Below are 17,019 nucleotides of genomic sequence, written 5' to 3'. Positions count from 1 at the left end.
GGCAGAGAGAGGAGAAAGCAGGCTCTCCACAGAGCAGAGAGCCCGATGCGGGGCTTGATCCCAGGACACTGGGACCATGACCTGAGCTGAAGGCAGAGGCTTTAACCCACTGAGCCACCCAGGTGCCCCAACAATATATATATATTTTTAAGATTGTATTTATTTATTTGACAGACAGAGATCACAAGTAGGCAGAGAGGCAGGCAGAGAGAGAGAGAGAGAGGAGCAAGCAGGCTCCCCGCTAAGCAGAGAGCACGACTCGGGGCTTGATCCCAAGACCCTGGGATCATGACCTGAGCTGAAGGCAGAGGCTTTAACCCACTGAGCCACCCAGGCGCCCCACCCCAACAATATTCTTGACTATACTTCCTATGCTATACTTTTCATTCCTGCGATTTATTTATTTTTTATTTTTTTAAGATTCTATTTATTTATTTGACAGAGATCACAAGTAGGCAGAGAGGCAGGCAGAGAGAGAGGAGGAAGCAGTCTCTCCGCCAAGCAGGGACCCCTATGTGGGGCTCGATCCCAGGACACTGGGATTATGACCTGAGCCGAAGACAGAGGCTTTAACCCACCGAGCCACCCAGGTGCCCCTCCTGTGACTTATTTATAACTGGAATTTTGCACCTCTTAATTCCCTTCACCTATTTTGCCCATCGCCTCATCTACCTCCCCTCTAGAAATCACCAGTTTGGTCTCTGTATTTAAGAGTCTATTTTTGTTTGTTCTGATACATTTGGAAATAATATTTTTTAAAATATGCATTTTTAAACACTACTCAGCCTGCATCATTTTTTAACGTGGAATGTATTCTGTCACCATCAGTATATTCTGCTATAGTAGTGGTCTGGTGGTAACTACCCGTCTTACATAATACATACACACACATGTGTATATATACATATATAGCCCCACACGCATATATACATTTGGCATATTCTGCTAGGGAATATACTACTGTGACTATTAATATTATTGCCAAGTGACCGGAGTTTCCAATTTTCAATGATAGTTTTAATTAAAAAGTAAATTTTAACAGAGTAAATTCCTTTTCATTTACTTTTAGGCTATTTTAATATCATCACTACAAAATTTTTGGTGGAGCCAATTGTCTAAAAATTATTCTATTTAATATTATTCATATGAAAATTATATTTCTCAGGACTCACACAAAATAATTTTTGTTCATTGTCACAAGTTAGCAGTTTTCGTTGCCCTGATGGGGAGGAGGGGCCTGTGAGCCTCAGGAGGAGAACCACCACCACCACTTGTGTCCACAGTAATAATCATTTCCAGTCATTAGGAGCTCAGGGTAGCATTTAACTAAGACTTAATAGGATTTAGGATGTAGGATGATAGTACTTAATCTCACATTCATTTTCTTTCAAGAATGACATAAAAGCTGTTTCATGTAGTTTGACACTTTATCCTGCTTTTTTGTAGAATGGAAGATGGTGAACAACAAGTTAAAATGAAATCCTTCGGGTACACTGAACCGTTGAGATTGGTAGATGGTGGGTGGAAAATGTTGCAGATACAAACCTTGAGCCAAAGTAAAAGGTGACGCCAAGATAGAATTAATTCACGAATATTAGGTTTTTCTCATCCCATATGCTCTGAGAAGTGCTGAATGTCAAGTACCTGTTACCTTTTCTATCTACTGGAATAACATTTGTCTTAATGTGCCTTTAAATTTTTCTTAGAGGGACTGTTTATTCTTGAAGCACTAGAGCAAAGCTGATTTATGCTGTAAAGAAATCCCAGTTACTTCTGAGGAGCATCTGATTGTTAGTCTTTGTCAATTGTTTCAACATATTCTCAGCATCAACAAAAATTTTTCTATATCTGGCAACATGGCCAGATCTCAGTTTTGCTTATTCTTCATTTATTCTGGTTTTGTATCTAATTTGCAAAACACTGACAGGGATCAAAGTGGCAGTAAGAGTATGCAGAATTAAGAGCCAGACCCCTGCCACTAAATTATCAGACAACCAGCCTCTGGTAAATCGGTCTTTCCCTAATACAGTCTTCCAGAAATCTTTTAGGTGCATCTCCTTCAAAAACTAGCTATTTTGCCTTCTTCTGGGTTTCCTAGCTCCTGCCATCATCATTCATTGTTCTCCACAGGGCCTTGCTCCCACATGTTCTCACCTTTCTCTAACCCCTACCTCAGAGACAGAAGACCGCATCTGCTGTACATTCCTGGAAAGAGGCATCTCTGCCCATTGTTGGTGTCTGTGCTGATGGGGAATCCTGGTAGAAATGATAGGTGATAATTCTAGCAGGAGGATAACTCTAACATTCTTCTAAACATAAAATTTTAATCTAAAAATTGTTCCTGAATGGACCAAAGCATGAGTATATAACTAAATCTTATGTGAACATACATATAATTTGAATTCTATCCAGTTCACTCAAAAGTACTTATTTTGTTCCAGGAGTAGTGTGACCCAAGTGTAAGGTAAGTAGTGTGACCCAAGGGTGAATCGTTGGGTGGGAAGGGGAATATTATCTCCATCGGTTTTCATTAGTGTTCTCCCGTCCCCCAATCTCTTATGTGGAAAAATTAAATTTTCTTTTGTCTAATTTAAACTTCCCATAAAGACAGGTCAGAGCAAGTCTCCTCCTTCTTTCCCATCAGATTGTCCTTTTTAAACTCTTCTTACGTGGAAATTCTCGAAGCGCCACAATCTGACTATTGTAGGAGAAACAGACAGATGTTTACAGTCAAGTGTGAAGAGTAAAAGAGCCTAACTCAAATGTAAAATGTAAATGTAAGATCTACAATTCCCCCCTACATTTTACCATCCACGAAAAAGGTCTTTCTCAATGGCACCTTCCTGTTAATGGGCAACGTTTTTCTTTCCTGGTGACGTATTAAATAATACTGAATTTCCAGCAGACAGTGACTTAGGTCTGGTGACATGGTAGAAGGATCGAAGACATAGAGGCAGCTGAGAGAGGAAAGCGATTCATCATGTAGTCGCCACAGACAGTTTCCCGGAAGAATAGCTGAGGTGGGTTTCGAAGAACGAAGAGGATTTTTCCAAGAACATAGAAGGGAAGGACTTTATAAGCTTAGCAAAGAGCGAGTCAGAGGAGATGTGAGGTGACTCGGCATGTGTGAGGACCAGCATGTTCTTTGGCATTGCTGTGGAGTTGAACGCGTGGAGGTGTAGGGAATGCACGGAGACATGGACCTGGAAATGAGGGCGCAAACCAGATCATGGAGAACCTTGGGATGTCCTGAGGGAGTTTGGCTCTTCCTCGTAGGCAGTGGAAATCTATTTTAGCAGTTTGATGCAATGGAATTAGATGACTTCATTTGTTTTAGAGTGATAATTCTGGAAGTTGGGGTTTGCGTAGACTGAAAGGGGAAGACACTGGAAGTATAGCAGGTTAAAAGGCTTTTGGGGGTAGTACAGTGAGCTGTCACGTCATGAATCAAGGTGGTGACACAGTGGATGGGGAGGAAGAGAAGACCTATATAAGAACCATTTTAAGAACTAGAACCTATAGGAGTTTGTGATTATTCGGTTCTTCCGAGTGAAGAAGGAAGAAGGGTCTAGAATGAGCCTAGTGATATCAGCAACCAAGATAAATTCTACAAGAGTAAGTCAAGGGTAATGGAGGAAGGAGATATAAAATGGGGGTAGATTGTAAAGAACATATTCAGTATGGGCTTACCTGAGGTTTAAGGCACTTGTGAATCAGTTAAGTGTGTAGTTCAAGTTCTGAAGGTCAGGAAGGGGGTGAAGTATGAACGAGTTAGAGATTTAATAGTAGCTTAGGAACTGCTGTAAAGCCTCTGAGAGAAGGAGCTATCTCAGGGTGAAGTTGTAAGGTGAGGAAAGAGTAGAGCCAACTGGGGGATCTTGGGGCACTGCTTTTAAGGAAAGAGGAAGAGCTGGTAAAAAGACAAGGGGACTGAGTGGAGCAGGGAGGGCAGCGGAGCAGGGGAGGGTCACAGGAACCAGCGGAGGAATAAGGAATGTCAGGACCGTCAAATTCAAGGCAGAGATCAGCAAGGCCTTGCATAATATAAGGATGACCTCTGCTAGAAATAGTGTTTGGGGCAGGGTTTGCTGAAGGTTGATTTTAATAGATGGGTGGAAAGGTGCCTGCTTGAGAAGAGAAAAGAGCGGAGATGGTGGGGCGCCGGGGTGGCTCAGTGGGTTAAAGCCTCTGCCTTCGGCTTGGGTCATGATCCCAGGGTTCTGGGACCGAGCCCCACATTGGGCTCTCTCTGCTCAGCAGGGAGCCTGCTTCCTCCTCTCTCACTACTTGTAGATCTCTGCCTGTCAAAAAAAAAAGTGGAGATGATGTTCATCCAGGAAGCTGGCTGAGAAGGGAAGATAGTAGCAAGGTAAAAACCCCTCAGAGGGGGATAAGGTGGGAGGTTTTTTTTCCCCAAAGAGAGAGACTTGCACACATTTGCAACCCCATGGGAAGCTGCTGAAGCGAATACCAGAGAGCAGTGATCTGTAGTGAAAGGAAGAGCTGGGTAGCCTTCTAAGACTGAGGGAATTTCTAAAACTACTCATGTGGCCCTCAGACACCTCTTAGTTCTTAAAGGTTTCTGGAAATAAGATAGGAAGGAAGGAGCGAGCAGGGTTAGTTGGTCGGCTGAGGGATGAGCGCCGTTTTGGTGCTCAGCAGCTCCTCTTCTTCCCTGAACCGGGAGTGCAGGGCCGGAGTTGGGAGCAAGGAGGGTGTGCTCGCTGGCCTCCTCAGGCTCCAGTCTGCGCCTCCGTGGTTAACTGTGGGTCTGCTCGTTGTTAAAAATAAAGGAGGTTCTTTTCCTTCTTAGAGAAGCTCATAGCCAAACCGAAAAGCGGAGGAGAGATAAAATGAATAACCTGATCGAAGAACTGTCAGCAATGATCCCTCAGTGCAATCCCATGGCACGGAAACTGGACAAGCTCACAGTGTTAAGAATGGCTGTCCAACACTTGAAATCTTTAAAAGGTGAGTTTGGAAATGGCTTCTGCACTTGGATTTGTTGTTGCTGTTGTTTTTAAAGAGTTTTTTTACGATTTTATGAAATTATAAAATGTTAAAGATTTTATAAAAATGTATTTATTTGAGAGATGTTGACATAGTGATAGTGAGGAGGGAGGGAGGAGAGGGAGAAGCAGGCTCCCCGCGGAGCAGGGAGCCTAATCCCAGGACCTTGGGATCATGATCTGAGCCAAAGGCAGACACTGAACTGACTGAGCCACACAGGCTCCCCCGCACTTGGATTTGTGAAGTCCACCCTGTAATTGAGATCCCGGATTCATTTTTGTGGTCATTGGCTCCTGAAATTCTATACAGGTGTGTCTTCAGCTTTATAGGCATCAGTTTGTTTACAGGCATCAATTTTGATGCTCCTATTCTATATGTGGAGAGGAATACCTAATCTGGGTATTGAAAATCTTGGTTTCACTAAAAGCTTTATTTTAAATGCACACGGTGTGTCTTTCCATTTGTGTCATATTCAATGTCCTTCATTGTCTAAGACATCTTCAACATCTTAAGAGTTTTCAGAGTATAATTCTTCCACTGCCTTGGTAAAATTTATTCCTAGGTGCTTTATTCTTTTGGATGCAATGGTAAATATAATTGTTTCTTAATTTCTCTTCCTGCTAGTTTGTTAATAATGTGTAGACATGCGATGGATTTCTGTATGTTGATTTTTGTATTCTGTAGCTTTACTGGATTCATTTATTGTAGGTTTTTGGTGGAGTCTTTAGGATTTTCTGTATGTAGTATCTTCTCATCTGCATATAGTGAGAGTTCTACTCCTTCCTTACCAATCTGGATGTCTCTTATTTTTCTTATCGGATTCCTATGGCTAGGACTTCGAGTACTATGTTGAATAAAAGTAGTGAGAGTGGACACCCTTGTCTTGTTCCTGATCTCAGAGGAAAACCTTTCAGTTTTTTACCACTAAGGATGAAGTTAGCTCTGGGTTTGTCACTTAGAGCATTTATACTATTTTGTTCCCCCTGTACCCACTTTGTTGAGTTTTTCTGAATGTCGACTTTGTCAAGTGCTTTTCCCGCACCTGTTGAGGTGATCATATAATTTTTATCTTTCATTTTGTAATGTGTGTTGTGTTGATTGATTTGTAAGTACTGAACCATTCTTGCATCTCCGGAACAAATCCCACTTGATCATGGAAAATGATCCTTTTAATGTATTGTTAAATTTGGTATGGAAATATTTTGTTGAGGATTTTTGTGTTCATCAGGGATATTGGTCTGTAATTTTATTTTGTAGTGTCTGTTTTTGGTATCAGAGTAATGTTGGCATCGTAGAAAGAATTTGGCTGTTTTCCTTTCTCTTCTATATTTTGGAATGATTTGAGAAGGGGAGGTATTAACTCTTCTTTAAATGTTTGGTAAATTTCACCTGTGAAGCCTTCTGGCCCTAAACTTTTGGTTATTGAGAGTTCTTTGATTACTGGTGCAACTTCCTTGCTGGTAACCAGTTTGTTCAGATTCTTTCTTCCTGATTTAGTTTTGGGAGATTGTAGATTTTTAGAAATTTACCCATTTCTTCTAGTTTGTCTAATTTTTTTGCATAATTTTTGTAGTAGTCTTTTTTTTAATTCTCTGCATTTTCATAGTGTCAGTTTTAACTCCTCTGGCATTTCTGATTTTGATGAATCTGGCTAAAGTTTTAACAGTTTTATGTCTCAGTTTCATTTATTTCCACTCTGATCTTTGTTGTTTTCTTCCTTTTACTGACTGGATTTTGTTTGTTCTTTTTCTAGCTCCTTTTAGGTATAAAGTTAGGTTGTTTGAGATTTTTCTTCTTTCTTGAGGTGAGTCTTTATCACTATAAATTTCCCTCTCAGAATTGCTTTTGCTGCATCCAAGAGATTTTGAACCATTGTCTCTAATTTCATTTGTCTTCATGTATTTTTTCCTTTCTTCTACGACTTCTTTGCTGATGCATTGGTTGTTTAGTAGCATGGTTTTTTGTTTTTGGGGGGTTTTTTTGGCCTTGACACATTTGGGGGTTGGGGTTTTTTTGGGGGGGGGATTGATTTCATTTCACTGTTGTAGTCAGAAAAGATGTTTGATTTCAGTTGTCTTTCTTTTAAATTTCTATCTTCTTGTGATCTGTTCTGGGTAATGTTTCATGTGCATTTGAATGTATATTCTCTTGTTTTTGGATGGGATGTTTTGTGTATGTAGATCTGTTAAGCCCATCTTTTGTAATTGGTCATTTGAAGCCACTGTTTCCTTCTTTTCTATCCATTGACCTAATAGGGTGTTAATGTCCCCTACTATTATTGTATCACTGTTAACTTCTCCCTTGATGTCTGTTAATGCTTGCCTTATATATTTAGGTGCACCTGTGTATGATGCATATTTACAATTGTGATCGCCTCTTTTGAATAAATCCCTTTACTATTATTATGTAATGGTCTTCTTTGTCTCTTGTTACAGTGTTTTGGAGTCTATTTTGTTGATATAATTGTCACTACCCCATCTTTTTTTTTTTTTTTAAGATTTTATTTATTTATTTGACAGAGAGATCACAAGCAGGCAGCGAGGCAGGCAGAGAGAGGAGGAAGCAGGCTCTCCACAGAGCAGAGAGCCCGATGCGGGCCTCGATCCCAGGATGCTGGGGTCATGACCTGAGCCGAAGGCAGAGGCTTTAACCCACTGAGCCACCCAGGGACCCCACTACCCCATTTTGGTTTTGCTTTTATTTGCATGGAATATTTTTTTCCAGTCCTTCCATTTCCAGCCTGTGTCTTTAGTGCTGAAGCGAGTCTCTTGGGGGCAGCATGTGGTTGGGTCTTGTTTTGTTATCCATTGTTATCCAAAAATTACCCTGTGATTTTTGATTAAATGTGATGCTCCAAAATAATTATTGATAGGTGCATATGGTCATTTTTAAAATCGTTTCCTGGTTATTTTTGTAGTTCTTCTCCATTCCCTCCTTTTGATCCCTTCCTTGTGATTTGAGGACTTTCTTTAGTGTTATGCATGGATTTCTTTCTCTTTGTTTATTTTTCTGTATGTATTATAGGCTTTTGGTTGTACTAACCATGAATTTCATATATAACATCCTAAATATGTAGTAACGTATACCAAGTTGATGGTCTCTTAACTTCGACCACATTCTAAAAGCACTACATTTGTATTCCCCCTTTCCACATTTTATACACATGTGGTCACATTTTATACCTTCTTTACTTTGTGTATTCCTTGACAAAGTTTTTGCAGATACCATTTTACTACTTTTGTCTTTTAACGGTCATACTAGCTTTATAAGTGGTTCGTCTACCACCTTTACTCAGTTTTTACCACGGAAATATTTTTCTTGCATAATTTTCTTGTCTTGGCCTTTTCTTCTCTGCTTAAGAAGTCCCTTTCACAAAAAATAGATACTTTAAATCACCTTCCTTAGATTTCCACATGCAGAATGGTGGCTGCCATACTCTCGCTGACTATCTGCAAATCTGGAGGGCAGGCAGTGAGGAAAAGCAAGCACAGCCTCGATCCCTCTGATGCCAAGCAGAACAGTGCAAGTGTGAGGATACTGCTTGGCAGGATCCTTGCAGGAGTGTGACAGGAGGTCTCATTTTCATAACCATCCATTGTGAAACAGGATTCCCTTTTACCCCACAACTGGATCTTGCATAAGTTGTATGCAATATTAACCTTAAATCTTTTAGCAGTGAACATTTGCAGGCCCCACTGAGGTCATTTGATTGCAACTCTAAAATTACCCAACCATTTTCACATGCGCAATGCCTGGAGGGAGGAGAACCTAAGGGGAAAAGTCATGAATCCATCAACTAATCCAACAAACAGGCACTGAGCATCATGCAGGTTCCCGTCTGTGCTAGGGACTTGAAAAGGAAGGACCAAGATCTCTGATTTCTTGGGGTTCATGGCAGGCAAAGGAGACAGACCCAGGCAGAGATCATTAAAACCCAGGGTGACAAATGCTACAGCGGAAGTAGGAGTGGGAGGAGGAGCAAGAGAAGCTCAGTAGGGAGAACGGACTGTCCTTCCTTTCACCAGAGCACAGGTTTTTGCCAGTGGCCTTTCTGAGGTGCTCAAGGGCTCATCACACACCCTGAGCAGACCCTTTAGTCGGTGCTGCCCACGAGTAAGAGGACTTCAGGCAACTGGGTCTGCCTGCCTTCCAGTACCCTTACTGGAGTAGATCACAGAAACCTGGACCCCACATCATCAGAGGGCTGCCTGCGGAGCATGTTGTTTTGGTCCCTGCATAATTACTTTAAAGACAAATGGATTGTGAAGTGAATTTTTGCACTACATGCTTTAAATATTGCTTCTCAAATTATCTGGGTGAAGGACAAGTGTTACCCACCCCCACCCATTACAAATTACAGCTAAATCCTGGAAAAATGCTCATGGGCTGGGGTGCCCCAACAATGTCACATTTCCATAAAAGTCTCTAAAATTGCTTTCTTTAAAAAGGATTTATTTATTTGACACACAGAGTGAGAGCAGGCATGTGCACAAGCAGGGGGAGCAGGAGAAGAAGCAGGCTCCCCGCTGAGCAGGGAGCCTGATGTGGGGCTCGATCCCAGGACCTTAGGATCATGACCTGAGGCAAAGGCAGATGCTTCTAACTGACTGAGCCAAACAGGTGCCCCTAAAAATGCTGGTTTTTCATTTCCATACTCACCTGCCATAGTTTGCTGATGACACCAGTCAGCAGACCACACTTGGAGTAGCCCTTCTTCTCAGCAGGTGCCTTCAGAGAAACTCTGGGCATTCTGTGTGTGCAGTCATAGTACTGGTACTGGGTGGGGTGGGGGTGAAGTGGTCCATGCATGGAGGTCCCAGAGGCAAACCTCCTAGGTTCAAAGCCTGGCTCCTTTACTTAATGGCTGTGTGACTTACCCAAGTCACTTCACATTCGAATCCTCCACCTCTGTAGCTGTAAAATAGGGGAAAAGCATTTACTGAATAGGGTCATTGTTAATAGTAAAGACTAACACCTATCAAGGGCAAGCACAGTGTTTACTCTGGGTTGGAGGTAGGAGGGGGGAGGAGGAATAGGTACTGTGATTTTGATTAGTAACCCAATGAACACTGTGATAAAGGTAAGTGATCTTGTTTCCTTGTGTGTTATCTTTCGGTGTGCCCTAGTGGCATCTGCCTTCAGCTCAGGTCATGATCCCAGAGTCCTGGGATCAAGTCCCACATTGGGCTCGCTGCTCGACAAGGATCCCTGCTTTTCCCTCTCCCTCTGCCCCTCCCCTCTCTCTCAAATAAAAAAAGGTTAAAAAGTTGTTATCCCTCACTGCACAGGTCCAGAATATCACAGCATGTGTTTTAGTAGTACCTCAGTCCTTACCCCCATCATTTCTCCTTAGCCTGTCCTCCGCTCATTGTCCCACCTCCCAGTTCTGGCTGGCTGACACCGACAGGGTTTCCCTAACATACTTCTTCTGACCTTCAGGCCAGACCAGAAGATAACACTGCTTTGCTCAGACTGATTTATAGCCTATGCTGGCCTGGAACTCAGTCTGTATCTTTCTGCTCTTTCTCAACTCCCTCCTGTCAGGTTGCTGTGTATTCATTTATAATCATAAGAAATCATTTGAGGGAATTCTTGGAGCCTTACCTAGAAGGTAGATTCTGGAAGAGATTTTCATTTACTTACTTATGCCAGGCTCATATGGGTGCTGCTATATCAAGTAAGACCATGAGGTGTTTTTGATTTTCTGGGTACTGCCTCACCACCATCCCACCCCCCACAACCGCCCGCCAGCTCTTACGTATTTTGTGAGTTTGAGCTGCAAGTCTTTCCAAGGGTCCCAGGGTGGGAAAACAACAACAAAACAACAAACAAACCTCTCAGGGTATTAACCCATCTTTCTTTTGCAAAAGCAACTTTTCTTGCGGTCCTCAGGAAGAGGGGCTTGGGGTTAGGAAAGTTGAGTATATCAGAGGGAAAATTGATTTACCTATGAATTACGCTTGCCTGGATGTTATCTGGGGACAGGGCACCTTGGCTTGGTGGGCTGTCCCCCTGCGCCCCCTTGTGGCCACGCATGCACAATTGATTTTGGTGCTCCCCTTGTTTCTCTCATTGAAACCTTTAAGTAGGTCCTGCTTTTCCTCCTTTTGTCAGCTGTTCATTTAGAGACTTTTATTTTGATACAATAAACTCTGTGCTAAGGGCTTAAAATGAATTATTTCATTTATATTTTATACATTTTTATATATTATCAGAAGTCTCCATATGATTTTTAAAGCGCCATTTGAAAAATCTTATGAATCCAGAGCAGTGATTTAAAGTTCCACAATCTTCCTATTTAGGGTAATTCACATAATCCATTTGTTTTGTTTTGTTTTGTTTTGTTTTTGTTTTTGTTTTCAAGTAGTTTCCATGCCCAGCATGGAGCCCAACACAGGGCTTGAACTCACGACCCTGAGATCAAAGAATTGGATGCTTAGCCAATTGAGCCACCCCAGTGCCCCTGAACAGTTTGAAGAAGCTAAGGAACTATAGTGTATTAGAAAATATGGTTCTCTTTTGAAATCAGCTCCTGGTGTCCACACATTCAAGTGTAAGGGAATAAGTAGTTCCAAGAACTTACAGTATAAAATCAGGACATCCTAATCTAATACTATTGAAAGAATGAGGACAATAAAGTCATAGAATGTGCTAGTAATAGTACCATTCACAATGCAGCGGCAACGGTACTTATTTCCCTTGAGTAATTACTACATTTCCAACTCTATTCTATTTTCCATAACTTTTGGACTTATTTTTAGGTATGACAAATTCTTATGCAGGAGGTAATTATAGACCTTCATTTATTCAGGATAATGAGCTCAGACACTTAATCCTTAAGGTAAGCCCAGAGTTCTGTTTGTTTAAGCTGTGTTTGTCCTTTCAGTTTTACTTGGATGGGATGCAGATTTTTTTGGGTTCGCTTCCGGCTGCCACAGCCAGGGCTCCCAAATACACCATAGCTCTCTTCCTATAAAAATAAGTTGCATAAGTAACCATGTCTTAATTTGGGCTGATGAAAGTAGAGACAGAGGATATGCAATTTCCATAATATGGAGCCAAGCTTGTCTTTGATCCTAAACTTACACTGTACTCGCTTCCTGTGCCATGGGGTCTCTTGCCCTCCATCACCACCTCCTTAAAAGCCAGCTACCTTGTATCCTTTTCTCTTCTGGATTCTGTTTTCAGCACATTAGCCCTTACTGCTTAATGAGCTATTAGTCGATGCTTTGACATTTCTGTTCTCACCATTCATATGCATGGGTTTTCAGATTCTCTCCTCTAGAGGTTATTTGACTTGGAAAATATGACCATCTCATAGGCTTCTCCTGCCCCCAGGAGGAGATAAATGACTCCTGGGCTTTAAACCTTAGCATGATGAAACAGAAAGAATCATCATATATATACTTGTCTATTTTTTCTCAATTTTTGAAAAGCTCTTTTATCTGAAGAGCTGAATTTAAATACAAGATTCCTGATAGGAATGTAAGGGATTTTTTTTTTTTTTTTGGAAGATTAAGATATCTAAAGTTAGCAACATGTACAGTATGCTTTGGAAGCTTTCTCACAATCTTTAAGTGTTTTTTTTTTCTTTCAGTCCTAATATAACACTTGTTCTGCCCTTCTAGAGTATGTCTGCCAAACTCACCTCATATTTGTTTCCAGTTAGTAGAAATGATTCAAGGCAACGTCTGATGGGAGTGCTAGACTCATCCTGTGTCCATACAGGTCCATTTCCATATAGGTTGCTTCACAAAGGATGTACTGGGCAGACTTCATCTAACCGAGGTGAGGTTAGAGTTTTTTAAGTTTAGTTTCCAGTGAGCGGTTAGTAATTCCTCACAAGGTGTATTGTAGGACATCTGCTCTTTTTCTTGTCCCCACTCTACACATTCCCTGCATCTCAGCATATCCTCGGGCAGTTGTTACTGCAGTGTTTTGATATTTTTATAGTTTCATATGCAGTATAGAATTTGGGGTAGGTCATTTCTATATTAGAAAATATCACAACCCAATATTCCATGGCCAAATTTTCCATGTCAAAAACTAGTTTAGACTGGGGTTCATTTTGATGTTCTTCATCAGTCTTTTTATAGTTTAAGAAAATGTCCTAATTTTACTAGCTCTATGACCACTCTTTGTTTTATCGCTACAGGAATTTTCAGAGTACTTGAATGTGTGTAAGACAGACTTTTTTTTTTTAATATTCACGTTTATATTTTTAAATTCTAGACTGCCGAAGGCTTCCTATTTGTGGTTGGATGTGAAAGAGGAAAAATTCTCTTCGTTTCTAAATCAGTCTCCAAAATACTTAATTATGATCAGGTATCCAAAACTGAGGATATTTTCCACATGATGCTTAACTTCTTTGAACACACACATATTTCTGAGTTCTCTTCTTGAACCCTGGGCTGTGGGCTTAGGTTCCACTAGGTTAGAACTCCTAGAGAGATGGAAATGTATGCAAAGATTATGGGTTCTTGTTTCTGATAAGAGTGTTCACTTCCTTACCTCTGGCAAGTTATTTAATTTTCCTGAGCTGTAGCCTTCTCTTACGTGACAAGGGGAAATGATGATTAAACCTGTCTCTAGGTTGTAAAGACAAAATAGGTGTCACATTTGAGACTGTCTGAACAATGTTTGGTGTCCTTCTGTTTCCTCTAAAAGACAGCATTATTATTTATTATTAGGTTACATGCATAACAGTTTTTGATCTAAGCTCTGGCAACAAACTCTAAAAGTCATCTTTCATTTAACCACCTTTCTCTTCTCTTTACCTCTTCATTCCCAAGTACCATTTAATTTGAGCTAGTTACTCAAAAGCTCTAGCACTAACACTAATCCAACGGAGTAAATAAACTAGCTCCTGTGGTCACTTTTAAAATAGGAATCAGACCACAGCTTTACTCTTCAATAATCCCAATGACTTCACCTATATTCTCCCCAAACATGAAAATTTAGAGAGATAGATTCATAGATAATGAGTTAAGTAACAGAAGAGGTATTATGAGCCTACAAACAGAGAGAGTAAGAACCAAATGAATCATTGCAGCTGGTTTTATCGGCATTGGGGACACAAGGGGAGGTCAAGACTTGATTATTCTATTTCCTAACATGAGATAGAGAACATCTCTCTCTCTCTCACACACATACACACACAACTTACAATTTAGGATAGGCATGTAAGTTACAAATTAGTGACATGAATCTCATCCCACTGGGCACTGACCTAGTATTTCAGACCATTCAAGAGACATACTGACTTCTCTTCTTCTTAGGACTCTGAAATCCCCACGATGTAGGCAGGATCTGGTCCTTAGCTTTTCAAATTCAGGAACCTGATTTGCTTTGAAGCATAGAGTAGAAACTTCTATTAACCAATCATATAGCAGATTGATTAATAAAATGCTATTTTTTAAAAATATGAGATATCGTGCTCGCTTCGGCAGCACATATACTAAAATTGGAACGATACAGAGAAGATTAGCATGGCCCCTGCGCAAGGATGACACGCAAATTCGTGAAGTGTTCCATATTTTTTCGTGTGAGAAACTGATTAAACCTTCCTGCCTGTGCCTCGTTTAAAAAAAAAAAAAATATGAGATATCTAACTCAGTCTAGGCTACTTGTCCATTTGTCCAGCTAGCTGGTCCATGTGTTCTGTCTTCTATATAAGAATGTCTACTTTAGGTAATAAAGGATTTCATAAGGCAAGGGTGATATACAAAGCTGAATGTCTGCTTAGGTATTAAGATGAGCAGAGAAGGGGAGGAAGACATTTCAGTTGAGGAGGAAGTCAGGGACCAAAAGTCAGTTGGCTGGAGTGGTGAGGGAACTCTGAGTTTGTAGAGAGGGGGGATGAATTCTAGGTGATGAGACCATGCAAGCAAAACCATAGACATGGGAATGCTGTACATATTGGGGGAAGTGAAATGGGAAATGGGAGGTATTCTAGGTTAGATTTTGGGTTTTTTTAATAGTGCAGTGATTTTTTAAAAATCTGAATCACACCGTAAAATCACAGATACATTGTGACTTCCATATTATAATATAATCTTTTTACTTTTACCAAGGATTAAAAAAAATTTAAATAATCATATAATTTAGAAGTAACAAGAGAACTGGGTGGGGGATGTTAACAAGAGTTCACCGAATATCAGTGATTAGGTATTTGTGATTTGTGTCTTTCTAGATACAGTTTTATATATTTCTATCTACAAGTATTACCCTGCTTTTAACACTAAGTTAATGTCACAGTGTAGGAGATGGATCTTTGAGCTTGAGGAAAAGCAGTTTTAACAGTATTTACCATAAGTTCACGTGAAGAAATGTAGAAAAGTTATGGTACTGATTTTAAATGAACATCTACCTTATAAATAGGCTAGCTTGACTGGACAAAGCTTATTTGACTTCTTACATCCAAAAGATGTTGCCAAAGTAAAGGAGCAACTTTCTTCTTCTGACCTTTCACCGAGAGAGAAGCTGATCGATGCCAAAAGTAAGTGCTTATGTCAGCATGTCTGTAATTTTATGTAAATAAATTATTACTTCAAAGCACGGCTGTGCAATAATTTGAAAAATGAGCTAATTATGGCTTTATGAGGAGGACATTTAGTAAACCTTACAGTCATTAATCTAGAGTTCAAAAAACAATAGGGAATTCCCATATTCATCTACACATACAAAAACAAATATGTTCATATGAAGATGCTTTGTTTGGGGGATATGTGATTGTGTTATAATCACTATGTTCCATATGCTAATAAAATCTTTATAAGAAAGTATCATTTGGGATTTAAAAAATTGCTGGGGTTTCTGTTATTCAGCCATATGCTAGACAGTTCTCTCTTATAGGAGTTAGATCTACTCCATATGAAATACCTTGTATAATTGTGCTTTGGAAGTGTAAATATTCTTTATCTTCTCTGAAAATACCACTTTGGAAATGCTCAGTGCCAAACATTTATTTATAATATAAAGTAGTGATGCTTAAAGCCATTGATTACTACTGTAAGTTGAGGGGTTTTTTCACTTAAAAAAATTTTTCATTTCATTTTGATTACCTTTGTTCCCCCCCCAGGGAAAAAATGAAGATGAACTGCAAGTGTTTATAAGTTATAAAAATATAATTCCTTGGCATATGCTCTTTTTGGTATATTTCACTTTGTGGTTTACCTTATAATGATGTCATTGCTTTAAATAACCATTTTTCAATGTATAAAAAAAAAGGTAATTGTTTTGAAATGTGTCTCCTAACATTTCTTATCTATATGAAAATATTCTTTTCCACCTGTTCTCTTGCCTCCTGCTACGAAAGCTGGCTTGCAGGTTCACAGTAATTTCCACAGTGGAAGGATGCATGTGTACTCTGGCTCGAGGCGATCCTTTTTTTGTCGGATAAAGAGCTGTAAAATCTCTGTCAAAGAAGAGCATGAATGCTTATCCACCTCAAAGAAGAAAGGTATCATCATTTTAAAATATCAAGTGATTTAAGGCAGGGGTATAAAATTAATGTCCTAAAAGCTTTCTATACAGAAATAGTAAAGTGTGTGGTCAAGACAAATACTTGAGGCCAAAAACACCCAAGGAGATAAGATTGTTTTTTAACCAGAATTATTTGGATGGACTCATCACATCTTTCACATTTATCAGGTAACTGCAGGCCCTTCATTGTCCATGATTTTAATGGTGCTATTGAAACTGCAGCTTCGGAGCTTTCCAATGGGGAGGGAAATGAAATCCCATTGTTTTAAAATATGAAAGTTAGGGCTTTTTTAAAAACTGCAATAGTACAAGAGCCTGATTTGATTAATTTTGGTAAAAGTTTCTTAAGACAGTCAGTGCTTTTAGTTCTTTGGTAAATAGTTCTAGTTCTGTTTTCCTATGAATCTTTTATAGGTTTGTCTCATTTACGTTTTTAATTGATTTAACACTCATCTATTTTATTTGACTGGGAAATTCTGGGGACTGAAAAATGCCTCCCACTTTTTTTTTGCCTAAGAATATACT

General features: G+C 39.9%; 1 protein-coding gene across 3 annotated transcripts in view; it reads left to right on the top strand.

The window, feature by feature from the left end:
* The window catches only part of BMAL2 (basic helix-loop-helix ARNT like 2), a 107,277-nt gene that overhangs the window by 50,519 nt on the left and 39,739 nt on the right, over positions 1 to 17,019 (top strand). For 2 of the 3 annotated variants that reach the window (XM_082738514.1, XM_082738516.1), the window contains 6 exons: positions 1,447 to 1,488; positions 4,814 to 4,971; positions 11,772 to 11,851; positions 13,243 to 13,335; positions 15,391 to 15,508; positions 16,328 to 16,471. In XM_082738514.1, the coding sequence (XP_082594640.1) occupies positions 1,447 to 1,488; positions 4,814 to 4,971; positions 11,772 to 11,851; positions 13,243 to 13,335; positions 15,391 to 15,508; positions 16,328 to 16,471 (635 nt within the window). The remainder of the gene's footprint in view (positions 1 to 1,446; positions 1,489 to 4,813; positions 4,972 to 11,771; positions 11,852 to 13,242; positions 13,336 to 15,390; positions 15,509 to 16,327; positions 16,472 to 17,019) is intronic. The other variant, XM_082738515.1, reaches the window with a different exon arrangement.

This window comes from Mustela nivalis, assembly GCF_964662115.1.
Source record: "Mustela nivalis genome assembly, chromosome: 7".
Classification (NCBI taxonomy): domain Eukaryota; kingdom Metazoa; phylum Chordata; class Mammalia; order Carnivora; family Mustelidae; genus Mustela; species Mustela nivalis.
Note: the sequence above shows the minus strand (reverse complement) of the source record. Positions and strands in the feature narration are given on the sequence as shown.